General features: G+C 41.1%; 1 protein-coding gene across 1 annotated transcript in view; it reads left to right on the top strand.

Annotated features, from left to right (window-relative positions):
- Positions 1-19,334, top strand: part of fbn2b (fibrillin 2b) — a 64,025-nt gene that overhangs the window by 26,996 nt on the left and 17,695 nt on the right. Inside the window, exons 7-20 of the mRNA XM_035653247.1 lie at positions 2,261-2,458; positions 5,204-5,329; positions 9,690-9,815; positions 13,350-13,502; positions 14,584-14,847; positions 14,961-15,104; positions 15,379-15,498; positions 15,664-15,789; positions 15,879-16,001; positions 16,786-17,061; positions 17,182-17,235; positions 17,318-17,443; positions 17,867-17,992; positions 18,239-18,358. Coding sequence (XP_035509140.1) covers positions 2,261-2,458; positions 5,204-5,329; positions 9,690-9,815; positions 13,350-13,502; positions 14,584-14,847; positions 14,961-15,104; positions 15,379-15,498; positions 15,664-15,789; positions 15,879-16,001; positions 16,786-17,061; positions 17,182-17,235; positions 17,318-17,443; positions 17,867-17,992; positions 18,239-18,358 — 2,082 coding nt within the window. The remainder of the gene's footprint in view (positions 1-2,260; positions 2,459-5,203; positions 5,330-9,689; positions 9,816-13,349; positions 13,503-14,583; positions 14,848-14,960; positions 15,105-15,378; positions 15,499-15,663; positions 15,790-15,878; positions 16,002-16,785; positions 17,062-17,181; positions 17,236-17,317; positions 17,444-17,866; positions 17,993-18,238; positions 18,359-19,334) is intronic.

The following is a 19,334-nucleotide window of genomic DNA, read 5'->3' as shown; positions in this document are numbered from 1 at the left end:
TGAATGTGTGTGAAAGGGTGAATGTGGCACGTAGTGTAAAAGCGCTTTGAGTGGTCGGAAGACTAGAAAGGCGCTATACAAATACAGGTCCATTTACCATTTACCATGTGTGTAAGAGAGAGGAGTGTTTGATAAAGCATGTGTATGCATATATATTTAATTTAGTGCACATGCATACACTGTTGAACTTGGCTGCTGTGTGTGACTGTCTGGTGTTGCAGGATGATCAGAGTGTGGGAGAGTCTAGTCTCCTCTTAGAGGGGAAGCTGTTGATTTTTTCTTAAATAAAAGAATGAAGGTTTGGAAGCACCATTAATCTTTAATCTTTTGGTTTTCCTCCTCATATTTTTTTCCTTCTTATTTTTTACTCTCCCTTTCTCCGTTTTCAATTTTCAGTCAAGTTGTTAATCAACTAGTCCCAAAACAAGACCGTCTTGACTAAAACTATTAAAAACACCTCAATAAGCCAGATTGTTGCACTGGCTGGCATGTTCTTTCATTACTATGAACACAGGCACTATAGTTTACTATTAAACATGGAGCTTTTTTGCTTTTTTGTGTATTTGTGCATTTTCTGTATTAAAGTTTGCAAATGATTAAATGCATTTGGTGTACAGGTCGCCACGCCACTGAGCCAACCAGGCCACATGAAGATGAAGGATCAAATAGCAGCTGATAGGCAGAGTAGAAGACATATGGATGAGAGGGAGAGCTGGCTTCAGCCCCAACCTGCACTCTGCATGCTCAGTTTGACCTACTTTATTTTCCCCTCTCTTTCTCTTTTTTTTTCTCTCTGCGTCTCCTACTCTTTGCCCCATTCTTTGTGATCCCCTTTCATGTAGCACAAGGAACCAATAAGTCTAAAGAGGGACTCCCACCAGACACCACCACTGATTCCTATCTTTCCATCTCGTTCTGTCCTTCAGAGCTAAGCAGTCCGTTCTTTCTCCACATCTAACTGTCACATCCTTGGCTAGCCAACCATGCAGTTTGTCTTTCATCTCCACTGTGACAATCTAACAATCAACTTTTTTAATGAAGGTTATATTAAGTTTGGCGCCACTGCAGAGAACTTAATAAGGGTTTCTCCCACAAGGGAAGCCGTCATTAGGGCTGTATGTGATTAAAAAGACGAACACATTTGTATTGTATTGCTCAAATGGTTTCAACATTAGGTCATTGTGCCTGATTTGTGAAGTGCATTTAACAAGCTTATGCCATGGTTTCACTGGCGAACAGCAGTGCAGCAAGGAGGCAAGGTGATCCCTTGAAGACAGGGACATTTTGTTCTCATAATGTGTTTGCTATGACTTTATGTATTTACCTTTATCTTCACTGTTATCATCCTTTCCCAAAAGATAGGACGTGCAGTTTCGTCACATCTGTCCAACTTCCATGAAACATTACGTTACTTTTGTGTTACTGGCAACATATCTTTTGTGATGGCGTATGTGTTGTTGCAAAGTCACACAACAGTGCATTGTCCCAAAGATGACATAGAGATGCTTTAAAATGTCACAATCATTTTTAGAGTGAATGATTGTCATGTGGTGATTGTAATTGACGACCACACTGCCATTAGCAAGCTGTACTGTCATATTGATGGAAACAGAAACCACCACTGTTCACCAACTCCTAGTTAAAATACAGGAATGTGCTTCAGTATGTCAATCCAACGGGTTAACTTATTATCACAGAGACTAAATACATAGCAGTCATTCCAATCCTATTGCTAAGTTCCTGCTGAATGAAACAATGTTTTTTGCGTTTTAATCCGAGCAGGTTTAATAGGAAAATGCCTGAAATCACGTGTTTTGATGTGATTCATTATGTGGCTACCGACTCTCATATTGTTCTTCTTAAGTCTTGGTAAAGATCTGCTACTTGTAAATGCTCCTCTCTGTAAGCCCATTGTTCATCCAAAGACTAAACACTTGAAATAATTAAATGTGTTTAAAGGTCCAGTGAGTCATCTCTCTAAAATCATCCTCTAATGCTCTGCCAACTTGTTTCCACATCCATTCCTCCATTTGTTGTTGTTTGAGTGAAATTTAGAAAAGATCACTGGCTCACTTAGTTAGATTTTACAGGAACTATGTCTTCTGTTATTAAAAACTTTTTCATCCATGTACTTAATCTGGTTTCATTTAATGCTGCACCAGATGTGTTCGGGGAAATGAATCACTGTTTAATCATTTAATCAATCAAATGTTATATCAGTCACAATCAACAAATGATTCTTGCCTCTTTCCCTCCACAGACTACAGGACTGGGCCATGTTTCACTCAGGTGAACAACCAGATGTGTCAGGGCCAGCTCAGTGGAATTGTCTGCACCAAAACCCTCTGCTGCGCTACCATTGGACGAGCGTGGGGCCACCCCTGTGAGCAGTGCCCCGCCCAGCCACACCCGTGCAGGCGAGGCTTCATCCCCAACATCCGCACTGGAGCCTGCCAAGGTCAGATTGGAGCACATACAACACCTGGCAGATTTTCTTTTTAACAGTGATGAAGGAGTGCAAACATAACACACATACAAACTGGAACACACATGCACAACTATACACACTATCACCACAATAAACACTGTAGCCATTACTTTATCCGTCATCATCTCAGCTGCAATTCCTGCTCACAACATCCTTGAGCCCATGTTAACAACCTGGAGGGTGTTTATATGTACACAGTCGGCCGGATACTACCTTGTGTTTTCCTATTAAGGTCTTATTTAGTAGAATGACGTACATGCATCTCCATACCCCTGTGTAGTCTGCAAAAACTGTAAACAGTGAATAGCTTCAGGTGCTATATATTTATGTCAGTATCTCTGTGATTATCAGCAGGTCATAGCTGTCTCATCAGTCTTTCTTAAAGTCAAAATGTGAGCTTATCCTCATGTTGCTTAATGGTTGCGTTCAGTGCATACACAGTGCATCCTGTCACAGAACCATATCAAAGTAATAGCAGAATATTAATGTGCATGTAATGTATTAGGGAAAGCAAAGATACTTAAAGCATTCATTTTATACATAGTGTTCAAAATCAGATATATATAAAACAGATATAGTACAGACAGCTCTGGCTAAACTCGCCTAAAAGCGAGATATGGAGATTATAAGAGACAAATTGAGGGAAATATGAACTAAGATTGACCCTCTTTCATCAACATTCCTGCTGCTGGTGTCCCAGAACCCCCTCAGACCATACCAGACTTTCTCTGCATGCCTCTCTAATAACCTATGGCCCTGACCAGACTAAGCAATAAGACTGCATCAATATATGACACATGTGGAGGTCGTGTCCCTTGTTAAATGAGCCCAGCCAGGCTCTTTGTTGCCTCAGTCCAGCTCCTCTCACATAGACACACCCAGCACCACCCTGGGCAGATTGTGATGGTTGATGTCTAGCTGAAGCCATCACAGAGGGAGGCTTTGTTTTTGTCTGAAGTATTTTTGCACTGATGCTCGTAGCACGGGGCCATACTTTATCAGTAACACAGCTAAGGACATTGAATGCATGTATTTATGCTGGGAAGTTTTGGATTATAGCACACTGAAGTGTAGTTTATATTTAAAATAAATAATTACACACGATGGACTTATACCCATACTTGTTAGACTTTAATTTGCAGGCATCTGAATTTCTGCCCACACCTCCCATTCATCCAGTGATTCAAGTAGTGAAAAAATAAAGTAAAACAAAATGGCCACTCAGTCCTGTTTATCAGTCTAGTATGTTGAGGTATCTGGCTCTGATTTCACACACAAGTACATCCTTGTGTGTATGCGCCTGTTTGGTAGTTTCTTTGCAGATCATTTTGGGTCCTTATACTACCATGAAGTTGTGTAAGCCAGTAATTTTCATCGCTTCAGTTATAGCAAAAGTGAAGACAAAGACCTGCCCAAACTGCTGTTTGATGCTTATTTGGGGCCCTATATATTTTTATCTGTGAATTATGCTGGCAAAGTAGGTAAATTGGGCTAGATAGATGTGAAATTGACAACTGTAACAATATTGATGTGTGTATGCCTGGGAAATTGATAGACATGTGTTGAAACATATCAAAGGGATGTAACACAGTCTTCCATAAGATATAGTAATGCCACAATCCACCCAGTTATTATGTATAAGGCTGTATACATTATTTATAAGGGTAATTCAAAAAGGTAATACATCTGGAATCAGTAACTGGATTGTATTTAACTCCACAACTTCCTTTTTGGATGTGGCTGCCAGGCTGCTCATATGTTAGAGGTATGCCCGTGTGAGACGATCACTCATCTCTCTGTGACTCACAAACCTCCTCTCTTACGTTCTTTTTCACTTTTTGTCTGTACTTCCCCCTCTCTCTGAATCTCTGTTTCTGTCTTTCCTCTCTCAAGATTCCCACTCTCTTTTCCTCACACACACACACCAAACACGCCTAATCGCCAGAGAGCCTAGAGCAAGGTCTTGCTGGCAGCAGTACAAAGCACACCTGACCGTGAATCCAAATGTAAGGATTGCACTCCAGGCTCCACATCAGGATGTTGGCTGCTGATGCTTTTTTTCTTTCTCTCTCAGCCTTTTGCATAGAGGGTTCCTTAACACTGGACAGTATTCTCTGCCTTTCTTAAAAAGAAGCAGAGATTGAATGTATTCACACGATTAAAAACAGGCTGTTATGTGTGTGGTTGTGTGTGCGAGCATGCAGATGTGTACAAATGTTATTACGGACAGTGATGTGTGTTTCAGGGTATCCACTGTTTCTTACAGGAACCCACCCTCTGACATATCCCCCAATACTGGTAAAAGTGACTCACATTGAATACTGGGAAAAACGTACATTTAGAAAGCCATTTCCTGTTCAAACATGAGCTGGAGTGGGTCTTTCTGGAAGTCGTCTTAGGCATCACAGCCAGCGCCAAGTTACCACTCATTCTTTACCTCATTCCCTTTGCAAAAAAGTAGAATAGAAGAATGAAAAACAGTGCTCTAATGACAGTAAATGTGCCACAAACATTCTCTAAAACGTGAACCATAGTTAAATCATATAAACTTTAGATTTATGTAGAATGCACATACAGTTTACACTTATAGTTTACAGTTTATAGTAGTCTCTCTCTCTCTTAAACCAATGCTTTGCAGATGCCAGTAATCATTAGAACCTTTGTTCTTATCTGCCTCTTCTCACCAATATCTGTATCTTTTCTTTCTTGTCTTAGATGTGGACGAGTGCCAAGCAGTGCCAGGTCTTTGTGCCGGAGGTAACTGCATCAACACTGTGGGATCCTACGAGTGTAAATGCCCCGCAGGCCACCGTCAGAGTGAAACCAGCCACAAATGTGAAGGTGAGTCACTATTAAGAAAGAATCCTTCATGAATAGGATGGAAGGTATAATGGTCACCATATAAAAAATGTGTAGCCCTGATTAATAACTGAATAACAGAAGACCGGCAGCCATTTTTAATGTGCTTAATTGATGATAAATGACAGTGGAAATATTGATAAGGTAGATAAAACTGTGTAAGCTGGGTTTTAAACAAACTTCTTACAAGAAAGAGGCGCTGAAGTAAAGAGACAGTCACAGGTACAAAATCCCAGGTACAATTTTATTTATTTTTTTTAAAGTTAAGTGTTTTAAGATTTTCTGATCCAAAAAAAACCAACTCTGTATTTAATGATGTGAAGCAAAGAAAACCAAGCTAGTGTTGCCATTTTTATTACCTCAGGTAAGGACTAATCGCTGATTTAAAAAAAAAGGGGCCATAATCGACAAAGCATCACAAAATATATTAACTTTATTTGTACTTGAGTATTTTAACTTATCGCCAATTCACAAGAACTAAAGTGGAACTTAAATTTGATTTTGTTGAGTTAATGGTGAGACAGTCATGGACCGCGCACTTTACGATAACTGTGGGTTTGCTGGGATCAGTTGACAAATCTCTACGGGGCGTTTAAAAAGTGACGACATGTTCAGAGTTAAAGAAGTCTGGACATGTGCACGTAAACACACACGTACACATGGAAACACATGCGCACACATGCGGCGTGGATTCACATTACAATGTGTTGATTGGGTGGAATTTAAACAATGCCCCGGCTAAACAGTCTGATAGTTAGCCAGGCAGGGGTTGTGTCTCTTGGACTGAGGCCGATGTGTTCTTAGTCTTTAGGGAGGATTACAGAAAGCTCTTAAACTGTTCCAGCCAGATGACATCTATTCTACTGAACAAGACCAAGGTTGAACTGGATATCGAGGTGTATCAGTGCATGAATTATTATCTAAATTCTCCTTTTATTAACCTGTAGTATAACTAAGAACTGCACCAGACACAGGAAGAATATAACTCTTAATATGTTCTAAAAACACAAGCGTCTCCACCTTTGGATTCATGAGAAGCAATTACCATGACACACACAAAAAGTGATTTATGTTGCAGTGAATGAAGGAGGAAACAGGGAGGATAACTTCACTAAATTCACCAGAGTCCTAATTTCAGTTGTGGTTTTGGGTGAATGCCACCAACAGTTCAGGTCTTACAGTAAGAGAATGAGTGCTTCCAGAGAGATGCTGAGCACTGCTCAAATAAATTTGGGTGTGGATGTTACATTCCAGCTGGTACAGCGCTAAGAGGGCTGAGCAATTACACTACACAGAACTCAAGGACAGTCTGAGACGAGGTAGTCTTTTAACCCTGGTCATTAAATTCTCCTAGTTAGATTACCTTGTCATATTTAATAATAACCAGCTACTGATGATTATGTGGTGATTGAAGAGATAGAGGGAGAGACAAAGAAAAAAACAGCTGTTTCTTAAAGACGCTGAGGTGAGAGACTTGTACCTTAAATTACACACACTCTTTCAGCCACTATATATACAGTGTTAGCTTTATTTTCCTCAGCAAAAGTTGATTGTGGTCACAACAGGACTAGACCTGCGACTAATGATTATTTTTCATCCTTGATTGATCCTTTCAGATTCATTGTTTCATCTATAAAATGTCAATATCTCATTTTGTCTGAAAAACAATGATATAAACTAGACAAAAGCAGCAAATCTTCACATTTTAGAAGATTGAACCAGCAAAAGTTTCTGCTTGATAAATTACGTGAACAACTTATTTATTTATTTAGTTATCAGGATTGTTGCTGACTGAAGTTGTTTATTATAACCTTCCCAGGTCAAAAGTTAAATATGATGTTGATTAATAAGTATCAACTTACATATACAAATGTTTTGTTGTGACAAAGAGTGACACTGAGTAGGTTTTTAGTGTCACTGCTTATGCAGTTGCTGCAGTTTAGTTTCTTGTAGACGGCACTGTCAAAAGAAGGCCCACACATAAATACATTTAATCAATCCTTTAATACATTTGTTATGTCAGAAAGCATGTTTATTATTTTTCAGTTGACATATGAACTGATGTCAGCTCAGTTGTTTTTAGGGTTTATCATGCAATTTCGCCATTTGACCCATGCAGAGCGAGAAGAGAAAGAATTCAGTGTTTGTAAAGCTCGTAAAAACAAAAGAACAGTTGTGACGTGTATCATAAGTCATGGGTCGGCAGGAAACCCATGTTTAGTGAAATCTCACAAACAATCAGACCAGGTCCTTTGGGGAAGGTTTTTACTGAAGTGCCCTCAGCTAATGCACAAACAGCCTCTCTGAGAGCTTTCACGGTGAAATTAGTGAGGGTTTGGAGCAGTTAAGATGAAGTGCAGTTAAGATGTCATGGGTGTCTGGTCGTTTTGGGCACAACAAGGCACCTGGTTTTATGGCCTACTTTTACTTCAGACGGTGCTTAACAGTCTCTTCCATGTCCCCCCTTCCCCCTCCTCTTTTTGCTTTTTCTGCCTCTCCTTCCATTTTCCTTCCATAAATACAGTCCTTTGGCTTAAAACCAGCTGTTATTGCTGAACAAAGAAACACTTACGGCATCTGGGGGACTTTCTCATTACACACACGGACCTCCCCGTTGCCCTGACACTCGTGGATTCTCACGCACTCATGCTGCATAAATACACACACACAGACAATTTCACACATCCTAGTTTAGATTGCATGAAACAACGTAAACTGGCTAAATTACACACTCACTTTATCTTAGTTTTTCACATATTGACGAGTGTTATAGATTTAGACATGACAGATTTGATGCCTCAGTTGCAGACATTTATCCAGGTGACACACATTTCCCTCCACACACACACACAGTCAGTCCCACAGCATCGTCTGTGTGGAGCGTAATGTCTGGCGTGCTGTTGCTGCTGCTGACACAAGGTTTATTTGGCTGGGTTTTTACAGCCTCACCTAGGCCTTCTGCCACTGCTGTCAGACAGGAGTCAGCAGGGGAAGAACGGCCGTTTAGCTTCCCACGGCAGGCATTACTACACACATCCATGCTGAGACGCAGACACATACACACAGAAAAACACACTTGGATATAAGTTACACGCTCTTCACTCCTAGAATGACAAACACTAACACACCCTTCCCTTTTCCAACTAAACACATAGGGCACACGCAAACACACTGCAGCCTGCACTAATGCTGTAATTATGCCCCGCAGTGGTGCACTAATTACGTATGCGTATAAATAACCGTGACACATCATAAAAACCCAATACCTTCTGGAACTTCACTTTGGGTTCCCCCGTCATGGAGAAATGAGCCCCCCTCTCACTGAATAATACAACTTAATGCCATCATAAAGTGTACCACACCAAGGTGGGCCCTGCCAAGGAGCGTGTCCAGGTACTCTGAGACCTCGTACACATTTGCAAAGTCAAACTGTTTAAATAAGGTCAGCTCATTCACTTTAACCCAGGGGGGTTTGTTTCTTTTAGTATGGCCATTTCTTTCAATTTAGTTGTCATTTTGAAGATTTCAAGCAATGTAGAGACCACATTTGCACATATAATCAAGCATGTTTTCACTTGTAGCATTGTGTTCCTTGGGAGTGGAAGGATTTCTCATATATTTTATATCTGTATCTCATTTTATTATAACAAGTTGTGTGTGGTTTTAGTATTATTGTCTCTTTATTGCCTGGTCGTTGTTCTTTCTTTCTCATACACACGTTGATAGGACTGGGTATCATTTAAACTGTCTTGATACCAGTATACCAATATACTTGAGTGTCTGTACTCATACCAAAATGGTGACTTTTATTTTGATATCTCACTTTGAGGAATGTAAACAAAAGAAACCAAATGCTAGATGTTGCCTTATCCCAAGTAGCACACTAAAAAGATAAATAAAATACTTTCTAAAATTGGCTGAATCAAATTTAATTTAGTAGATGTCTGATAAAAGTCAAGTAGACTATGATGAGTCATACACTGGTTAGTGCTGCTGCTGTTCTTCTGTCACTGAGCTTCAAAGTTTATGCTGTTGGATTGGTCCTGTCATTTACATGTCTCATACAAGTTTGAGTTTCAGCCTGAATAGAACATACCAGAAGTGAAGTAATTCCCCTTTGGTAGACTGCACATCCATTTGGTTTACTTAATTTTTCCTCAGGGAGAAACTGTAACGCCAGTGCAATAAACTTTTACTGCATCGTGCTACTGCATCTTTCCAAACAAAGAACAAAATTTTGAAGTAGTCGGAGCTGGCGTGAGGCTAACTTGACAGATGTGTCTCGTGATGTGGTGAACTGAGGTATTTATGATGTAACTGAATGTTTGTGTGCATGTTTCAGATATTGATGAATGCAGCACCATCCCTGGTGTGTGTGATGGAGGAGAATGCACCAACACTGCTGGTAGCTACGTCTGCACCTGTCCACGAGGCTATATCTCCAGCACAGACGGCTCCAGATGTGTGGGTGAGTCTCTCGCACAACACATTTCAAACATTTCTCTGTCTCATTTGTCCATTTCCTCAACCCCCCCTGGCTACACAAAAGCTTCACATCTGGCTGGTAACTTCCCTCCCTCCATCACTGCTTCCTGTGAATGGAGTTCTGATGAGTCAAGCTGGCCTGCAGACCTGTGGTCACCATGTGCAGAAAAACACACTTGCACGCACTATTTGGCCTTGACAGCATTAATCTACTCTAATGTTAGTGCCCCTCTGACTCATTCACACACACGCTGACACACATACAGTGCATACTTCACTGACATGTCCCATGAAACACTACCAGGTGTTAATCTATTCCTGCAATCCTCACCCCTCATGGCAGCCACAGAGAAACACAACCAGGTGTTAATATATTATTTCAAGATTTAGCCCCAAAAACAGACAGCTCAGGGTCTGTCTGTTTAACCCTATCAGCGTCACACAGGCCCCGGCAAACTCTCCTCCAATAAATGCTCCTGTAGCAAAGAAAAATTTCTGGATTGCTGTAATTGAAAATACATGTTTCTTCCCAGTTCCATCTTTCCTTGTGATTTTTTGTCCTTGCTACTTAAGTTATTTTCATGCATTCCACCCTCCATCATCTGTAGAAAATAATGAGCTCCTCTGTTTGTACTTTGGAAAAAAAAGTGCAAGAGGATATGGGTCGAAAATACCAAGAAGAACAGTTCCTCGAGTGTCACATGTGCTCACATGTGCAGATACATAAGCAGGTTGCCGGCTCATCTCACAGGTAGTTTAGCTTCAATGTAACAGGCATATGGTGTTGTTTAAGGGAAAAGAAAGGAAAACAAAAGATGGCACCATTAACCTCAGCACGGTGGAACCAATACACTCTATAAGGCCAAAAGTATGTGGACACGTGAATATTACACCTCAGTGTGATTGTTCAACATCTCATTTATTATTGATTGATTATTTATTATTATAAGTAAAAAAAATAAATAAATAATGGGAAATAGGAGTTGGGAATAGCCAACGTAAGAAAGGAGAAGGGGAAAAAGAGGACAAAGAGGTGATGGAAGATGGTTTGTGTTTTCATAAACAAACAGGTGGAGCGTTGGAAGGAGGAGTGAAAGATAATCATTAGAAATACAGCTGGCTGGGTCTGTGCTGGTGTGTGACACTGCTCCAATCACCCAAACCCAAAAGTTCTCCATCTGTATCCCTTTATGCGTGTCCATATTTTTTTTTTTTTCCCCACTTTTCCACTGTCATCCCCTTTCTTCTTCTTTGCCCTGAAGAAATATGTTACTCTCTCTACTTACTGCACATATTTCTGTGTCTTCTGAGTGTGGATCTCATTCTCTCGACTAACAGTTCAGTGATTTACAGTACAGAGTCTCTCTGTTTACTCTGGACCTCACGTTTCCATTTCCATTTAGATTTTCTCTTTTTTATTGTTCCGTCCCCTCTGATTGTTTTGTTTTTATTCTTTACTCTTTATCTCCAAAAACTTAAGCATTCTCGCACTCTCATCCTCTTTATCTATCTGACCATTTCCTCCTGGACCTTTTTTTCCCCTCCCATCTTCTGACATCTGGATCCTGCCCCTCGCTTCCTTCAGTTGTGGTTTCCAGTTGCTCTTCTGCAGCCTGCTGAAGGGAAAGAGAAAAAAGAAAGAGCAAATAAAACAGGTGCCAGACACAACCCCCATATATCCTTCCTCCGTCTCTGTCCCACTTCCAAAATTTACAAGACTAGATTGGGAGGAGACAGAGGAAGATTTAATAAACCCAAACAAACCCAGACTAGACCGGGTCAAGTCCAATCCATCTTTTCGATATTCCAAACCAGTGATCAAAAGTCATACTTAGACGCAAACCAGATATTATAAACCCTGCTTGTTTCCTGTTCACGTGACTCACACACTTGGATAAAATTTCCCCATACTGTCTGATCTCTTTGCCTTTCTTGTGGTGAAGAAAACAGAGTAAGTTGTTTTAGTAGGGCTGATTTCTCGCTGTCTTGCCCTCATGTTTTAGAAACAGGATGTGTAGTTATGGTCTGGAGGTTGTCCCATGTGGTTCTAGGTGTATTGGCCTGTGTTTTGTGGGATGTACTGTACACTGGTGAAGTAGGCCAGTGGGAGCTGTTGGGGGGCCGGACAGTAATCAGAGCCTAATGCCCTGTCACACGGTGGAAGCTTGAAAAAAAAAATAAAAAGACCTGTCCAGTCAGTCAGTCTGTAAAAACACCTCACCAAATGAAAGCATATGCCTGTGTAGTGGAGCAATACTCGCGAGCAAACCACAGTCTGGATCCAATTTAAGTCATCATCGTCCTCATCAGCAAACGCCCTCCTTCTCAGCTCCCCCACTCCTCCACCCGGGCTGCAGCTCGGTCATTCCTATGGGATTTTTTTTTAGTTTACATTTGTGTTTGTTTGTGTACATGTACGCATGTTTTTACGCAGATAAGTGCATGTGTATTTATGAACGTATTGTGTATGTGCCTGTATGTGCCTGTGGATATGCATGGGAACGCATATATGTATTTATAAAAGCGTGTAAATGCGTGTGTACTGTACTGTATGTGCTCCCAGACACAGCGCAGCCCCTCATGTTCTTTCTAATTGGCAAGAATTGCTCCACATGGAACTGATTAATTCCAGACTGCTGGCTCATTAGTGAGTTAATCGACTTGTGCTCCTCCCCCCCCCCTTTCATTCTGTCTTTTCCTTTTTTTGCTGTAGATTCTCTCTCACATATGTTGTTCACTTTCTAAAATAATACACATGCATTCTCTCCCTCTCTGCCCTTTTCATTGTCTTTTTATATTCCTAGAAAGACCCCTATCTTCTTCTCCATCTACTCCTATCCTTACACACACTCTTTGAACCCCAGCCCCCTTCTCCTGCCCCATTGACCCTGACCTGGAAAACTGTAACAAATAAAGACCCATTTTGGAGGCCCTTCAGATTCCTGCTGTTAGTCGAGACCTCAGGCAACCTTTCCCACTGCCAGCCCATAAAGAATCTTCCTACCCAGCCACCGTGGAAAGGCCAGGCCAGCCCTCTGACTTAAAGTTTTTAGTGTGGCGATTACCTTTAACCTTTTTCCCACATTTAATGCAGTGTCAGTGGTGGAAAAAGTGTTTAAGTTAAGTTACCTGAAGTCCTGCATTTAAAGAGTAACGTAACACCAGGCTGAAAAGCAGTGTTTCACTGCCCTCTCTGGTTGAAAGTTACATTACTTGTCAGATGTTTTATTTGGTCTATCAACTCTATATACACAACTGTTTTTACACTTTTACATACATATTTTGTGTTATGTATATGTAAATGTTTACATCTTAAAGGATTATATTACACTGTTTGAGTCTTTTTTCTTTTTTTTCGACAGGGGAAACATAGAACCCATGAACTTGAACATAAGAAACATAAAACATAATAATGTTATAATCAGCCATTTGTATGCTTTCAGCTGTGATGAGCTTAAATTTATATTGTTGCCTGCTCAGTCGTCTAATTCTGTTGATGCGTGTCCTCTTCCTTCAGATCAACGTGTGGGCACCTGTTTTTCTGCTCTGGCTAACGGCCGCTGTGCTGCGGAGCTGAGTGGTCAGTACACCAAGATGCAGTGTTGCTGCGACACAGGACGCTGCTGGGCTTTGGGACAGATCCCTGAGATGTGCCCTGTCAGGGGATCTGGTGAGTACACAAGGAAACAAGATATACGGAACAGAGGATACATGCCAATGCCATGTTTTAATTGTTGACATCTACACGCAATTGTAACAACAAAGTGATGGATATGAGCATGAAATAAGCACAGAACATCCATCACCTTCTTCCTCTGTTGACAAAAAACTGGCAGTCCCCACAATACATTGTCTATGACTTGGCATGAGCACAGGCAGTAAATAAAGCCATGACAGAGTAAATGTTTCACAAGCCAAATGACTTTAACACAGTAATATTAAACTTGACAAGAGTGACGCCGTTAGATAGAGCTTTGTGTGTGTGGGACAGAGAATGCCTCCACTCAAACTGATGAGCATGATGTCATGAGCACAGACCAAACAGAAAAAGATGGAAAAGATTTGTGTGAAGATAATGACCCATCATCTCCTCAGTATAGCTGGAATTCAGAAAACTCTTCCTCTGTGTGAGACCATGTGATACATAACTGATCTGTTACTGATCGTCTTTCACTGGCAACGCCAAAATATGATGTGTGTGTGTGTCTGTGTATATGTGCTTGTGTTGGTGTTCTATTGAACATGACTGCCAAACTAAGTGAAGAACATACATACACACAAATAGACAGTGCTGTACATCTACACCATACGCATGCATACATACCTACATCCATTCATACATATAAAAATGAAATGATGCACTAGACTGACTATAACTACATGCCAAAGCAGAGTAGAGTAGATCATTATGCATGCACATTTTTCTCTTATTGCTTGGTCAGGCTTTGCTCCAGTCAAAGCATATCTGAAACCAGTAAAACTTGTACAGTTAGATGGTCAATTTAATAACAAACTTCAACAAAAAAACATTAAAATTCATTGCAAAGTGCAATGGCCTCTGTCAATTCCGCAATTCCAGGAAACAGTGAGTACTTTTCAAGTTTATACGCAGAAGAACTTTAAGTAGTCAGGGTGACCCAAAGTGCTTGTGAGTTTGAATTACTATAATGAGCCACATAAACTGTTTAAACACAGTTTGCAGCAGAATGCATCCACTGACTTGCTCCCTGTGATCTCTGTTTCTCTTGTAGACGAGTTCAGGCGCCTGTGTATTGTGGGTGTTCCCCAAGGACACGGCCTCCCTCATGTCTACCCAAATGGACACTTCCCCAACACCAATGGTAACGGGTTCAACTATGGATACAAGTTTCCCAGTTTACCCAGTAATGGTAATGGTAACGGAGGCATTGGTGGCAACGGTGGAGGAAGCTTTGGAGGGAATGGTGGCAGCTTTGGAGGTAACGGAGGAAGCTTTGGGGGAAATGGAGGAGGACCCCTGACCAACCAACAAATAGGTGAGCGGCTCTGTTAAATGGCACTAGATAAAAGGGCTCATTCCGAGAGTTGGACGGTAATCTGGATAACTTTGTCTGCTGTGTTTCGTTAATAATCTGTTGTGTATTCTCAGGCACGGTTTCTGTCAACGACTCCATTGATGTGTGCAAACATTTCACCAACCTGTGTCTGAATGGACGCTGCATTCCCACACCCACGAGCTACCGCTGCGAGTGCAACATGGGATACAGACAGGATGTTCGTGGGGAGTGTATCGGTAATAAACATGCTTGACACACTTTTTACTGTATAATTGTATGGACAGTGTTATTCAGTCAGTTCTGAATAACCTCCCTGAGACAGGCAGACACAGTCACTATGTGACAGTCCCACAGTTAATTGCATGCCCTGCACTGCCATCTTCTGCCGATTTAAGGAACTTAATATAAGCGCAGGTTGATGCTTGCAGGAGAAATCTGCTTAAATGTGAATAATGTTCTTTGTGTGTGACATTTAAATCCACTCACTTTGCTTTGTTTTTCTCTCCTCAGATGTGGATGAGTGTGTGAGTAATCCATGTATCAATGGAGACTGTGTCAACACACCTGGATCTTACCACTGCAAGTGCCATGAGGGCTACCAGGGAACCTCTACCAAACAAGCCTGCATTGGTATGTCTGACTGTGTTGTCAAACTACTGTATATTGGTGAAACAATTCCCCAAGTTGTTTATTTGTACACATGAAGCTTTGGAGCACAGTTGAACGACTGGTGGTTAAAAATACTGTAAACTCAGCCACATCCATGTTCCCTCTTCCTCCTCTCCTTCTCTTTAGATATTGACGAGTGTATTGTAAATGGAGTAATGTGTCGCAACGGCCGCTGTGTCAACACAGAGGGAAGCTTTCAGTGTATCTGCAATGCTGGGTTTGAGCTCACTCCTGATGGAAAGAACTGCATTGGTAAGGAGCAAGCACAGAAACAGCTCAAACTTTACGTGAACTTTCACCTTTGTAAACCTGACCTGAATTCTCCTCTCGTCTCCCTCCAGATCATGACGAGTGCGCCACCACCAACATGTGTCTCAATGGCATGTGTATCAATGAGGACGGCAGCTTTAAGTGTATCTGCAAGCCCGGCTTCACTTTAGCACCGAACGGACGCTACTGCACCGGTATGAATGATGAAGTTCAAACAGAGACCTCAAGTCTAGGGCCAAACAGTGTTGACAGATTTGGTGTTCTGTGAAATCCTGCAGATCCCTTTTTGAACTCACTTGTGCACAGTTTTGTTTCAGAAGTCAGACTTTTTGAAACACCCCCAAGCTGCTATTATGCACAGTCCAGAAATAGATCGATAGATAGAGGAATTTATGAGTCTCTGTTGAGAGATTTTGTCTGGAAGCTTCAAGAGTTGCTGTCAATCCATTGCAGTCACACCATAACACAGACAGCACAGGTGCATATCCAAAATAAAACACATATCAACTTAGATGATGCTAACTCCCCATGACCTGACAGCTCATCAGGCTCTCTTGAGTGACTCTTCATGTGGTCTGTTTTTACGTATTTTAAATAGAGCCTTAAGAATGTAACAAGCAGAAGAAAATGCTCAGATAGAGTAAGTCTCAGGGACTAATATAATTTATGACTTTTATTCTGAAAAATGTTGAGCATTTTTTCGTTTCATTTTGCCATGTTGCCAAGTGATCTGTGAGATCAGTGAAAATGTAATCTCATGAAAACACTTAACTGCATAATCCAAGATGTTTCAAATGTGTGTTTATAGACACTTTCTTGTACTACTATTATTATCTGGAATAATAATACAAAAAGTCACCATTAGAAAAGCTTTTATATGAAAGTAATTGAAATAGACCATTCTGTACACACATCTGCCTTAGCTCATAAACAGAACATGTAACATACTGTATACATTATGTGCTCTCTCTTCATCAGACATTGATGAGTGTCAGACACCTGGCATTTGTATGAATGGCCGCTGCATCAACTCTGAGGGCTCCTTTCGCTGCGAGTGCCCTCCTGGCCTGGCTATTGATGTAGATGGGAGAGTGTGTGTGGACACACACATGAGGACTACCTGCTACGGCGCCATAAAAATGGGCACATGCTCGCGGCCGTTCCCCGGTGCAGTGACCAAGTCTGAGTGCTGCTGTGCCAATCCTGAACACGGCTTTGGAGAACCTTGCCAACCCTGCCCCTCCAGAAACTCAGGTATAATCATTGACTCTCCTAATTTTCATTTATTTAAATTCTTGTAAATCTTGGTTCATTTTGTTAAAGTTACAATATCCTGCTCATCTAATGTGTTTTTTGTTCTTATGCATCTTTCAGCTGAGTTCCAGGCTGTGTGCAGCAGTGGTATTGGCATTACAGCTGATGGCAGAGGTGAGTATGTTGTTCATGAATGTGACTGTCCCCACAGTGTTGTTTAGAAACATTTATCTACATAATACCTGTCCTCCCCTAGACATCAATGAGTGTGCCCTCGACCCGGACATTTGTCAGAATGGCATATGTGAGAACCTGAGAGGAAGCTACCGTTGCATCTGTAACATTGGTTACGAGTCTGACACCAGTGGCAAAAACTGTGTTGGTGAGTCAGAGTGGATTGTTTTCATGTTTTTAAAAGACATGCAGCTGTCTTAAAGTGAAACTATGTAGTTTTCTTTTAATAGCGAATAACGTGACCTAAGTTAAAATTACAGGAAAAGGTAAATGCTAAAACACAGTGTAACAGCAATATCTTTTATAAGTTTGCTCAACATTAGCCCCCACAAGCTACTGGTCACACCAGACCAACAACAATGAGTGTATTGAATTCAGGAAGTGTGTTTTGTATCGCTTATTAATTCAACTTTTCTTATGTGAGGGAATGTGTTATTTCTTTTGTCAAATGTTACGTAGTCTCACAAGCACAATACTGTTGTTTTGCATGATAGCCCTCTCATTCAAAATTTGATAAACCTTAATTACTGTTTTCTATTTTCTAACCATGCCTGCTCTCGCTTCCCTGCAGACATCAATGAGTGTCTGGTGAACCGTCTGCTTTGTGACAATGGCCTGTGCAGAAACACGCCTGGCTCCTACACCTGCTCCTGTCCTAAAGGATATGTCTTCAAACCTGACTCTGAGACCTGCGAAGGTGAGCGCTCACACACAAACACACAATCTCTCTAAAACACAAACACATCTGCCTCAGATCCACATTTGTTTTGTCGTTTTTACCAACAATCAAGGTCATTATGATATGACATTATTACCAGATGTGTTGCATTTAGTTTCCAGTAAACATGTGGCTCATGTGTTTGCAACTGCCAAATGGTGATGATGATCCATTTAAATTAGCCTCTCGCCCCTGACCTCAGGTGTGTGTTTGCACATGTTTCAGATATCAACGAATGCATCTCCAGCCCGTGCATCAATGGAGCGTGTCGGAACGTGGCCGGGTCCTTCAACTGCGAGTGCACACACGGCAGCAAGCTGGACTCCACCAACACCATCTGCGTGGGTAAGAGATCTGTCCTCCCAAATGCCTGATGCAAATTAGAGCAGCTCTGCGGGGTCTTAGAAACAGCTTGTCCGAGATAATGATTACACACTGAGACATGAGTGTCAATGGGAAATAATCTTTTTGTCTAATCATTCTAATCGAGGTTTTACTCTCCACTTTTGTAAACAAACACTGAGGTGGTTCATGTTTCCGGGAGACATCCAGAGACATTATCATCCTCAGATGTTGGGCAAAATGTCACACACAAAATTAGACAAATACTTGCATGCATAGCCTTGGTTCCCATGGAGCTTTACTTCATAAAGATCCTCCGCAGATTCAAAATGACATGTGGTATGTAAGACTCTCTGCTGAGGTTAAATATTCCACTTGTTTGGAGGTTTGTTACTTTTGGGAAATCATTCTGAGAAAGCTACATGCTAATACAGAATACAGATGTTATTGTAACTAGAAGGGAGAATGAGTCATTAAATAAATACTCATACATATTGCATGAGCTGGCTCTGTCAGAGGTCTACAAATTCCTCTGGTTTGGTTCGTGTCTGTTTTCTGTTTTCGAGCCCATCACTCAGCGGGGGAAGAAAGGGAAAGTAAATTGTGGTTTTGTGTTTGGGTGGCCTTGTGGTTTTGGAGAAAAGGTGTCACTGTTATGACTGTACACTCTTTCTATTCATTAGGAATGAAATAGCACAAGATTGAATATAATGATGCAAGGGCTTTACTCATCTCAGCGTGTAGCCAAAGACAAGTATTTATGGCAGTAAGGAGAGTTCAAGGTGACATGTTTATTGTTTTTGTGGTGTATTTTGTTGCTATAGTTAAAGGTACCCTGTGGAGATTTTGAAATTTTGACCACTAGTAGTGCTGTGGAGTAATTGTTGAATGAGCAGATGACTGTTTTATATGTATCTTGCACACGCACAAGGAAAATTCCATATTTTATGAAGAAGGAAATGCACTCAACACATTTCTT

Source organism: Morone saxatilis, unplaced genomic scaffold (genome assembly GCF_004916995.1).
Source record: "Morone saxatilis isolate NCDOM2014 unplaced genomic scaffold, NCSU_SB_2.0 Contig12, whole genome shotgun sequence".
NCBI classification, from domain to species: Eukaryota; Metazoa; Chordata; class Actinopteri; family Moronidae; genus Morone; species Morone saxatilis.
Note: the sequence above shows the minus strand (reverse complement) of the source record. Positions and strands in the feature narration are given on the sequence as shown.